Source organism: Solea senegalensis, linkage group LG8 (assembly GCF_019176455.1).
Source record: "Solea senegalensis isolate Sse05_10M linkage group LG8, IFAPA_SoseM_1, whole genome shotgun sequence".
NCBI lineage: Eukaryota > Metazoa > Chordata > Actinopteri > Pleuronectiformes > Soleidae > Solea > Solea senegalensis.
In genome coordinates, this window is record NC_058028.1 from 3,889,834 (window position 1) to 3,902,439 (window position 12,606).

General features: G+C 41.8%; 1 protein-coding gene across 1 annotated transcript in view; it reads left to right on the forward strand.

The window, feature by feature from the left end:
- LOC122773522 (neurobeachin-like) overlaps positions 1-12,606 on the forward strand; it is a 232,432-nt gene that overhangs the window by 64,386 nt on the left and 155,440 nt on the right. Inside the window, exons 25-29 of the mRNA XM_044032280.1 lie at positions 1,209-1,389; positions 3,508-3,641; positions 4,198-4,263; positions 4,759-4,927; positions 8,391-8,835. Coding sequence (XP_043888215.1) covers positions 1,209-1,389; positions 3,508-3,641; positions 4,198-4,263; positions 4,759-4,927; positions 8,391-8,835 — 995 coding nt within the window. The remainder of the gene's footprint in view (positions 1-1,208; positions 1,390-3,507; positions 3,642-4,197; positions 4,264-4,758; positions 4,928-8,390; positions 8,836-12,606) is intronic.

Below are 12,606 nucleotides of genomic sequence, written 5' to 3' on the forward strand. Positions count from 1 at the left end.
TCCACCAGCAGAATGACGTAAAAGTGACACTCTTTACTGTAGTTTTAGTGTCAAGGCTGAATGTGAATACATGAAAAACTATAAAAAAAATAGCAGCTGTATGTGGAGAAAGTGAAGCATACAACTGCAGGAAAACTCTCCGAAGGTTATAATTAATTGTAAACCATTTCTGCTGGAGGTAAAATTAGAAACTTATTGGTGTGAAATTATCTGACAAGTTATGCATTACTCACAGTTTCAACTGTCTTTTTGTTTGGATTGACGCAATATCACTTGAGGTAGAGTTACACTGAATTGCCATTAGCTGTAACACAAAAACCCCCCCACCGTTTTGAATGTCATTCAACCCCATTCAACGCACTTTTGTCCTTTTCATACTTAAAGTTCCAGAGTGTGACATTTTAAAGATTTTATTGGCAAAAATTGAATATACTAACCATAGTTGAGTTTGTGTTTAAAGAGTAACTAAACCCCTAAACCACTTTAAAACTCTATTATTATTTGTTATTTAGTAATGTTGTTCAGTGATCCAGGTCTCTTGGCAGTTTTGTGTAAAGTATTTTAATCATGTATTTTGTGTTCAAAATAGATGTATGTACTGCCTCTCTAAACACCTCCCATTACATTTGAATTTTCATATTAGCTGGCTCTTCCTGGTGCTTTGTCACCAACCGTCCTCCTCTAGCCACACCCCCGATATGGGGCGGGGTCGGAGTGTTCAGCACGAACGGGAGAAGTAAGAAAAATGAAAGATCCGGTTTACTTTTCAGAATAAAACATCCCGTTTTGACGCCACAACTACATCACAAACACCTGAGTGAGACCCAAGCAGTGTAACTTGGCGGAGCTGTGCGAACCAGAGCGCAGCAGGTCCATTCTGCAACCAGTGTATTTACCTAGCAACAAGCCTGGAAATAAGCCCTTAATATGCACTTGAGGCAACGGCCTTGCTTTACAGAGGCGGCCATCTTGTGTCTACATGCTTCCACAGCAGTTCATTCGTACATTTTACATTTTGAAGCAAAACCTCACTACAAAAACGAGAAATTATATTCTTTCTAGTATATAAAGACCACCGTAGCGCATCAGTGAGTTGCAATCTGCCGTCTCACCATTAGATGTCAGTGTTTCTTACATTGAATTTAGTGTTTGTGTTGAAAATGTTGATTTTTGTTGTTTTTACACTTCTTGCGTCTTTCCTGCGTTAGACTGAGTTGGACAATATCGAGGCGACGCAGGGGATGTCCTCAGAGACCGCCATCACGTTCCTGTCCCGTCTCATGGTCCTGGTGGACGTGCTGGTCTTCTCCAGTTCCCTGAACTTCAGTGAGATCGAGGCAGAGAAGAACATGTCCTCCGGTGGCCTGATGCGTCAGTGCCTCAGACTCGGTGAGATCGCCACCGCGTGTGTGTCACTCTGTGCAGGAAGGGGTTTAACCAATTACAGTATCAGTTAGGGAGGGGATTTAAAAGGGTATAATACACGCTTTTCCAGTTAGTCTGAAAATTGATGAGCTAAAAAATACCACAGCAGCATTCTCTTCACACACACTAATAATCCCTCTCATCCCAGGAAAGCCTCTGTTTGATCAGCAAAACTAATTAATTTTAGAGTCCTTAGCTAATTGCATACTTAAATGGAGAACATGCTGGTTTCCCGCTGCAGTTTCCAGCAGTAAAAATGTGAAGGGGAATTCATAACAAGCAGAGAGAGTCATTTGCAGTCCAATCAGGTTCTCTCTGTAAATGGCAGCCCTTTGTGTTTGTCACTGGTTTGTCTCCCAGGACTCCATGAGGTCATATCTACCTTTGTGCATATTTTACCCTCTGTGTGAGTGTGCGTTTGTGTGTGTGTGTGTGAGTAATAGATTCACTGAATTTACATATGAGTACAAGGCAGAGAACAGCTGAACCCAGAATTTCAAAATTTCCCTGTTAGAAAAACCAGCATTTTGTTGTGTCTATGCTGGTCCATGCTGGTCCACTAGCATCGTTATGCTGGTCTTTGCTGGTCTATTGTGGTCAATCAGCATCATTGTGCTGGTCTATGCTGGTCCACCGTCATCATTATGCTGGTCTATGCTGGTCTATCCTGGTCCGCCAGCATCATTGTGCTGGTCTGTGGTGGTCTATGCTGGTCCACCAGCATCAGTATGCTGGTCTATGGTGGTCTATGCTGGTCTGTGTTGGTTTATGCTGGTCTATGTACAGTACGGTGGTCTTTGCTGGTCCATGGTGGTCTGTGCTGGTCCATGGTGGTCTATGCTGGTCTATCAGCATCATTATGCTGGTCTATGCTGGTCTACCAGCATGGACCATGGGGTTTTAAAAAAATGTCTTTTGCATTTCAGCGTATACAGCCAATACATTACTTTGTGAAAAGTTACAGCGCCACGTACAGGCCTGGCACATATACTACAGCAGGGTTTGTTTTTGACAGTCTCATTTAGATCAAAAATGCCAAAGTTGTTCTGCTGTCCAAAGTCGATTAAATCACCGTTTTCTTTCTCATTTTTGATTCTTGCCTTGAACTTCAGCAGCTGGTCTGTACTAGGTTTAATCACCACGACCTAACATTAATTAAACATTTGGTTTTTATATGATTTAACTTACTTTTAAAGCTTCAAGTTGTGTGAGAGTCGCAACCCTCTCTTTCCACTGATCTTAGACAGATCACATCCATACCTTATTTTAAATCACATCTTAAAACCTTGTTTGTTTGTTTTTTTTAAATCTTATTTCTTTACATAGGTTTCAATAGGGGGTTGGAACGACCCCGGGACACCACGATACGATATTATCCCAGTAACGCGATAATGTACTCGCACCACAGCTCTAGTGAGAGTGAGCACTTGCCACCATCTAGTGGACTGAAGGGTCAATTGATTTTTTTTTTTGTGCTATTCCAAAAAAATGTAAATTTATTTGTAACATTAGTTAAAAAATGATAGGCTTTTACTTTTATTCAACTGCTTGTTTGTTTGTTTGTTTTGTTTTACTACTTCTTATTGAGCACTTGTAAGAAGCCCAGTTTCCTGTTGAACATAAATCTGGACTTTTTTTTTGGTTAATTTTCATGCAAATTCCTAAATATTTGTGCTGTTATTTAAAGTTTTGACGGCTGGAAAGTCGGAGTCACAGCTGGAGGTTGAAACTGTAAAATTAGGCCTTAATTTGCATGAAAAACCGTTCAGTTTCCTGTGGCGTCTGTTCCCGTTGACTCCACACTGTGATTAGTGGAGCGGGGAAACCACCGTCAGACTGTTACACACTGGCCTTCAGTGTGAAATCAGTCTGGCTGCTCATTTGACTCCCCGTGTCTGTCTCCGTGTCCCCGGAAAAAACACACAAACACTCATCACCGATAACTGATTCATTTTAAAGAAAGTCATGCGTGATATCAAGCGTGTATTATCCTGAATTACTCTGTAAAAACCTCCTCCGGAAACCTTTGCTGACTGCATTTTTTATGCTCATAGCTGTGTGTTTTTGTTTGTGTTTGTGCAGTGTGTTGTGTGGCCGTGAGGAATTGTCTGGAGTGCCGGCACAGACACAGCACCGCCGCGGCAATTAAGTCCACGGTTCCCAACAACAACATTAAGACTCAGGAAATCCTGCTAAACGCCGTGGCTTCCACCAAGGTAGGGGCATGTTTGAAAATTTTAATTTGATTCATTCAGAGACATTTTTACTGCAAATAGTGGTTAGCACTCTCGCCTTGCAGCGAGAAGACCCGGGTTCGAGCCCCGGTTGGAACAAGGGCCTTTCTGCATGGCGTTTGCATGTTCTCCCCGTGTGTGCGTGGGTTCTCACCGGGTTCTCCGGCTTCCTCCCACAGTCCAAAAACATGCAATGTGGGAATTAGGTAAATTGGACACCCTAAATTGACCATAGGTGTGTGTGAGTGTGAATGGTTGTTTGTCTCTATGTGTGTGGCCCTGCGATGGACTGGCGAACTGTCCAGGGTGTACCCCGCCTATCGCCCGATGTATCTGAGATTGGCGCAGCACCCCCCGCGACCCTCTGGTGGAGGATAAAGCGGTAGATAATGACTGACTGACTGTCTTCAGATTCTTTTTTAGCTCCATATGTGCCGTTAAAAACGCAGGACTGTTGCAGAGTAGCATGTCATATTGTGTTATCTCTCCGCTTTGGACAGCCATAGAGATTGTCCCTAGTAACCTGTCTCCCATTAAGGACCCTGACCGCCTCCTGCAGGACGTGGACATTAATCGTCTGCGAGCTGTGGTGTTCCGTGATGTGGTGAGTGTCTCCGTGTGTTTGTCACAGACATTTGGCTGCAGTTACAGAGGCAGGAAACCTTGTTTTTTTTTTTGTTTTGGTTTAAAAACACGACACAGCATGACAATTGGCCTATTTTCTATGGAGCCCTGGAGGTGACATAGGCAGATATTTTCCGTTAATAAGGGATTATTATTTTGCGCGTGCACTTTAGTAAACCGCGTGTACGAGATAGTAAAGCGCATTTGCAAGATGGTAAAGCGCATACATGTGCGAGAAAGTAGAGCGTGCTCGTGATATAGTAGAGAGCACTTGCTAAATAGTAAAGCGCACTTGCGAGATAGTAAAGTGCGAAGAAAAATTCAAAAAGAAAATTCAAAATATATACAGTATATACATATATATTTTTTTTTATTAAATGTTGCCATTTGTTGAGACAATCATCTCAGGTAGCCATTGCATTATCTCCAGAATCGAGGGTGGGTGGCGTCACCATTTTGTGATTCTCCTCCACAGGATGACAGTAAACAAGCCCAGTTCCTGGCTCTGGCTGTGGTCTACTTCATCTCTGTCCTCATGGTCTCCAAGTACCGCGACATCCTGGAGCCCCAGCGTGAAACTGCCAGGAGCAGCCAATCGCCCGGCTACGTCATGCGCCAGGAGATCAACTCCCCGTCCGGCACAGGTGCTTGACAGCTGCATCTCACCTTTATTTTTTTTTTCAATAATCTCATTTTATGCTGATATAAATGAACGTTAAGTGTCCTTAGTACTTTCCGAAGCGCTGCTGCCAGCTGTGCTGGGAGCTCATTCAGTAAAGGAGCGGGGGAAATCCTGTCCTCTCTCTCGCCTATGATTTATTCATGAGCGCTGATAATTTTCCACTGGACAGAATTAAGTATGAAAGCAAACTGCGGATGGAGATGATGCCTATCATCGTTCTCTTGAAAAATGAGAGGCAGTGTAAGCCAGTGTCAGAAATATCTGGATTTTACCCTTTGAATTCACACGTGAAAAAAATGGCCAGCTAAGAATTTGTAACACACACACACACACACACCTGCATCTTCCTGGTACATATCTCGACAACTGTGTTTACCAGGTTTTTAAAGACCTGGACAAGACATTTGCTCACCATATAAGACACACCGTCCTCCATTATGCCCTTTTTTAATAGTTTCTGTTGGGCAGTTGATATTAAATTTCATACCAAAGAGCTATTAAAATTATTATTTTTTTTTTTTGCTTAGAATTGAGATAACGATTCACAAATCGAAAACGTTTATTGCACTCATGAACAAAAGAACAAATGGCAGGGAAACAGCTCCTGGCACAAATTTGTGCGAGGAACCTATTGCTATTATATCAGATTACTATTATATCCGCCATTTTTGAGGGCGTTAACATGCATAAAAACTCAGTGTTGCTCAAAGGCTCTATAGCGCCCCCCTAAGGTGTAAACAGAGGCAAAATTGAGTGCCACCGAAATTGGTGGGAAGATGTTATAGACCACATGTGTCAAACTGGTGGCCCCCGGGCCCTCCAATCAATTACATGCGGCCCGCCAACCACTGTGCGAGGTGATGGAATAGAGACAGAATATAAGACTAAATGTATTTGCCAGCAATTTTTTTTATAATAGTAATAAGACATTCGGTTGTAATCATTGCTTTATTATATGTTTTACACTCAACATGAAATTACATATATTTAAGCTGTTTTAATCATTTTATATCAAAACAAGCAATTTTACTTTGCAATTCTGTCTAATATTATAATGAATATCTTATATTGACCACCGGCCACTAAATAGTTGTTTTTTCCACTTTTTTTCCTCTTTGTCGGCCCCAGCTTGACCAGACTAGATGCTCATTGGCCCCCAGGTCATTTGAGTTTGACACCCCTGTTATAGACCCTGTTAAGACAAACAAAAACGTCGACTGTAACCATGGCCTCAACTCAACAAATTTTGGCGTCCATTTTGGTGATTTGCACCCCAGGGTGTCCATATAAGGAGCTGTGTGGTATTCCCAGTTTTTACTGGTTCCTTATAGTCTAATGAGATAGAACAAAACGCTCCAAGTTAAGTCAGTTCATGCAGTTTTCAAATCAGTCTGAAATTCCCCTTTTTTTGATGTTAAAAAGAGGGAAAGAGTTGATAAAACATGGCAACACTTTTGGGTTTCAGGTGAAATCTCGGAACTTTTGTCTCTATGGACTTCAGATTCTCGAGTTGCCCGTGTGAGACGCTTTATCAACTCCCATTCACACAAAAATGTGAAGTGAATTGAACAAAACGAGATAAAAGGAGACGAGAGGCCGGGAAAAATATGAAGAGGAAATGAGACGAGAAAGCAGCGTTTGGTGCTCGCTAACTACTGCTGTTTTTTTGGGGCAGTGGAGCCACTGCGTGGCTATTTTCGGCTCCATCTGTCAGTGCCCATTAGGCAAGCAATCCACCAGAGGAGAATGGGATCATAGAGGTTGCTGGGAGGAGAAGACGCTCTCACTGCTGCCTTCATAAATTTCACCAGAAATTGGGGGGAATTTTTTTCCCAGGCGGCGAGTGGCACATGATTGTCTGACGCACCGGGAGGGTAGCCTAGACGACTCTCTGGCTGAATCAGGTGCTGCTGACCTCGAAACGGATGCACTTGATGAATATTTAAAAAAGTGCAGTTTTACATCTGAATAACCACCGGGCTCAGGATGAACCGGAATCAAGCTCACCTGTGGAAGTTGGGAGCATCGTGATGAGTTCTCTGTAGGCCGAGCTGTCAAGAGACCAATTTAATTCAGACTTAAAAATGGGATGTCATTTAAATACCATTGGTGCGAAAATGCCAAAAACGCCTCTGAAGTGGCGTTCAATCCAACATGGCAGCCTTCCTGAAGGATTCACAGGAAAGTCGTCATAGACTTTTTGGACCGCCCCAACCTAATGAACATGCGTGCCAAGTTTCGTCCATGTACGCTAAACCAGACAGAAGATGACCTAAGGGAAGTCGTCACTGGACGACTCTCAGAACCAGGATTGATGCGGTCGCAGAAATCAGGCCCTCAAAAATGCAATAGGGTTCTACACACCTTGTGCTCGAACCCTAACAATACTCTGCCATGGCTTAAACCAGAGGTCTCAAATTTGTGGCCCATGGGCCACATATGGCCCCCCCCAATCCATTTGGGGGGCCCATTACAAGAGCTGAACATTTGATTGAAGTTTTTTATCGAAGTGGCCGAAATCAAAATGATTTTTAAAATTGCAGAAGGCTCAAGATTTCTTAAAGTCAAATAATTTATGTCAAATTAACATTTCAGATCAAATTTTGTCCTGACCTGTGCACGTCATATTCTACAAACTGAACTAATCATTTAATGTTCTTCAAATGAAAAAGGGGATAATGACGTAAAAATGTCCATTCCCTCTGATATCCCAAATCATAACGCAATTTCAGTCAAAATAATCACAGTTAGATGAGAACAGTAGAATAGTTTCTTTTTAAGTTGTGAGTAAGTTGGGACTTGACTGGCCCCCTACTGGCCAGACGTGATTCTCAGAGACCCCTAGGTCATTTGAGTTTGAGACCCCTGGCTTAAACACTTTGTCACCTGCGTTTTATACACTGGCACCTGGAATATTTTACATTTTGATCCACTGGTTCCAGAAGAACTTTCTGGATCTGTTAAGAACTTTACCTTCTTATAGCTGTGACCTAATAACATAAGCGTGACAAAATTCATCCTGATTTTTTTTCGATGTTGCTGAGATAAACGCATCTAAACTTGTTTCATGGGACTGAACCAAGTTTTACATTTAAATAGCCGCCAAAAAAAATGAAAATGTGATTTTCAAGAATTTCAAGAAATTTCTCAGAATTTCGAGAAATAACTCAGAATTTGATCAGATTTTGACAGATGTGATTTAAAGTGTTGTCCACTATAGGAGGATGAGGTGTGCATGAAAATTTAATGATCTTTTGTAACAGAAGGCCAAGTGTACCCGTATACTCAGGCCAATGCAAACATAACCTAGTTTAAAACACATAGCATAAGATTGTACAGCGTTCTAGAAGTGCATGAAGCAACACTAATACTTTGAATAATGACGTTTTATTGTTTTGTGTTTGTGTGTATATTCTGTTGCACAGAAACTCCGTTGGCGTTTGACAGCAGTAGTGATCGTATCGGACCTTCTGACGACGTCCTCCATGTGCAGAACACTTTTCCCCGCACAGACTCTGGGATTGGAGAGGAGCACCTCGTCCGCATCCAGAATGGTTCTGATCCCGATCACGGCAGTAACGGGCCGGCAGACAGCATGAGCGAGCAAATATCCACGTTGTCCTCCGAGGTGAAGAAGTCCCTGGAGAGTCAGTGCGACGCGGCCAGCGCGGAGTTGCTTAAACCGCCTCTGTCCGTCACGAGCGTCAGCCAGCCTAGCAAAGGCATCAGCGTGAAGGACATCCTGAAGAGCCTGGTCGCGGCTCCAGTGGAAGGAATGGAGACTGGACTGGAGGCTTTGTCCTACCCGGACCCTGCTACCAAAGCTCATGTCCAGGCCAAGTTGCCTATGCAGTTCCACTCCTTTGACAGGTAAAAGCAACATTTTTTACCCTGATTTAGCCCCAATCAAACCAAAAACAGTGAATAAAACGTGTGTTACCGGATCTTGTACCATGAGATCTAATGAGATCAAGATTTTTCATCCAGTACAAATTAGGTAAATTGGACACTCTGAATTGACCGTAGGTGTGAATGTGAGAGTGTATAGTTTGATGGTTTTGGCCCTGCGATGGACTGGCAAGCTGTCCAGGTTGTGACCCTGCCTATCGCCCCATTGTCAGCTGAGATTTGCACAGCTAACCCCGTGACCGTCCTGTTGAGGATAAAGCGGTAGAAAATGGATGTATGTACTACCAGTCTGTGGTGGACAGTGTAGAACAGGGACACACAACGACTCAGTGGTGGTGGGTATAGAGCTGGACTCCCTGGAGACAGTAGCAGAAAGAAGTTCTTCATCCTGGAAAATGCCCACCCCCCCAGACAGAGGAGTGTGTCAGTGTCAGACTTCTTTCCCACCCCAAAAAACAAAAACCCAGCCAAACCTTCTAGTTCTCCATCCATCCATCTTCTACTGCTTTATCCTCCAGGGTTGCTGGTGCCTCCTGTGGAGGATAAAGCGGTAGAATATTGATGGATGGATTGATTTATCCTGCCATCTCGATTGAACCACACTCCAGTCTAGTAGGTGGCAGTAATGCCCCTCTAAACTGGTTAGCCAGCTGCCAATAGAAGTTGAGTTTGAAGTTAAAAACGGTGCTTCAGTATTGTTTAGTTACACATTTACATATATAAGAACATATTGAATAGCCACCAGGGGGCGACTCTGCTAGTCACAAATGGGACTCGGTTTGAATGGAAGTCTATGGGTAAAATGAGCTTCTACTTCTCACTTGATTTATTTCACTTGAGCCCATTTCCTGAGAAGTCAATGGGCTCAAATGTCGAATGTTACGTCAATTTTGTGAGTCAAGAGAAAAATGGATGATAAATTGTGGCACGGGTGGACATCAGTGTGATTGACAGCTGGTGTCGTCTAATAGGAGCCTGGAGATGTGTGACCCCTGTCAACTTCTGGTTGCAAAATGTCAACATGGCACCAGTTCAGATTCTTATAAAGCACCGATCGGTTTGCCAGTATTGTAATTTAACCTGTTATTTGACATAATACATTTCTTACCTATAGCACCTTTAATGTGTGCCACTGTAGAACAAAGATCTGACACTGACCTTGTCAGGACCAGTAGTTCTCTTGGAGACCAAAAACCTGGTCCTAATGAGGCAAAACCTTATTTCTAGGGAACTGCTAACGTTTAGGGTTAAGATTTCAATTGTGGTTTGTTTTTCTTAGTGATAGGCAAGAACTGGTTAGGATTTTTGAGGCTGTCCAAATGAATAGAAGTCAGTTAGAGTCCGAAGAAGAACATAAACACTCGCCTTGTCAAGACCAGCAGTCCGGAGACCCAAACCTTGTCCCAATGAGGCAAAACCTGATTTGTGAGGAACTGGGAAAGTTTAGGGCTAAGATTTGGATTGTGGTGATGGTTAAGGGTTAGCGATAATGCTTTGTTTCATCTGTCCAAATGAATGGAAGCCACCGACAGTTGAAGGAAGAAGAAGAGGTGTGCAAATCCTGTGTGTTTTCTTTACCATAAACACTGATCTTGTCAGGGCCAGTAGTCCTTGTGGGGACCAAAAAAACTGGTCCTAATGAGGCAGAACCTAATTTCTGAGGAACTGCTAATGTTGAGGGTTAAGATTTCAATTGGGGTTTGGTTTGGTTAGTGATAGGCATGAAATGGTTATGATTTTTGAGGCTTTCCAAATGAATATTAATCAGCGAGAGTCCTAAGACGAACAATACACACTGACCCTGTGTCAAGACCAGCAGTCCTCATGGAGACCAAAACCTGATCCCAATGAGGCAAAGCCTGATTTGTGAGGAACTGGGAAAGTTTAGGATCAAGATCTTGTTTTGATTTAAAGGTTAGGCTTTAACTGGTTATGGTTAAGTTTAGGATTCATGGATTTTTGACTCTGTCCAAATGAATGGAAGTCAGTGAGAGTCCTAAGGAGAACAGCTGCACAAACCTGTGTGTGTAGTCACTGCCAGGCCCCAGAGAAAAGGCAGGGTGACTCAGTGAGTCAGGAGGAACAATGGGACCTCCTCCATTTATTACATGGACGCTGCTGAGCTGGGCTTGATGAATAGGGTGGAAGACGGAGGAGTGTGTGGCCACAAGGACAGCTGAGAGGGTGGAGGTCTCCAGGGCGTTGATGACAGATTAAACAGAAGCGGCCTTGCGCCACACCGCGGACCCGCGCTGTCACCCTCACCGCTCACATCACTAATGGGAACTGGCATTCCGAAAATGAGTCGCCACGGCGGCAAAGTGTATTATTTTTGAAATGCTTTCACACAGCACCCCAACCACATATACAACTTTGTCTCATGCTTTTCATGTCACTCCCACCGTTCCAGCCTCTATTTGCTGTGTCTAATTGTTTGCCACCTGCCAGCGAAATGAGCTGCCAGCAACGGACAGGCCTTTCATTTGTCAATAGATTGGGAGTGACAACATCAAAAAAGGGAAGAAGAGAAAAAGGAGGGGGAAAAAAATAGCTTAAAGTGGAGAGCATGGAGGGGGTCGAGTTTAAACTGCTCAACATCCAGATTTACCCTCAACCAGAACAGAAATACTTCAGTAATCTTTAACTTCCTCCTCTAAATTCAAACCAATCTCCAAATTAGCTCTGTTAGATTTCATGTCATTGATATATTATTCGTCACACGATACGTGTTATATTTTTACAATGAATATTTTTACGTTATTATGTAAAAGAATCAACACATATTTACGATTATTTTTTCACACTATAACATTAAACTATCACATCATACGTCATGCAATACGTGTTATATTTTTAAAATACATATTTTTACATTATTACGTAAAACCTTTACATTATGATATTTCCGATTAATATTTCATGCCATAACATTAAATTATCGGGTTATACGTCACGCGATACATGTTGTTATTATGTAAAAAAATGCACTTACTATCATCCTGGACAGCTCGCCATTTCATCACAGGGCCACAACCATTGAACTATTCACTCTGCAGTCAATTCAGAGTGTCCAATTACTATCACATAGTTACAATTTATTTTTCACGCTATCACATTAAACTTTCACGTTATACGTTATGTGATAGATATGTAAATGTTCCTTTTTTTTTTTTTTACGTTATTATGTAAAACTTTTACATGATGACACATTTGTCACATTTTTATGATAACCTTTTCACACTATAACATTAAGCTATCACGTTATACGTCACGGGATACATGTTATATTTTTACAATACATATTTTTCGTTATTACGCAAAAAAATTCACATTATGATATGATACTTATCACATATTTACAATAAACGTTTCATGGTACCACGTTAAAGTATCAGGTTATACATCACGCGATACAAATTATATTTGTACAATACATATTTTTATATTATTACGTTAATTTTTTTACACCATGACATGATACTTCACATATTTAGAATAAACCTATTAAACTATCATGTTATACGTTATGTGATACATACTGATTGCTTTACATTACTATGAGAAACTATCAGAGTTTTAGGACAACAATTTTAATACTTCTCACATATTGACATTAAACCTTAATGGTATTTTTAAGGAAACTTTATATGATATTAGGTAGAACTGTCAAGTTATTACAATAATTTTTAATGTTGTTTTTCAAAATAAAAATTCACATTATGTGAAACTAAG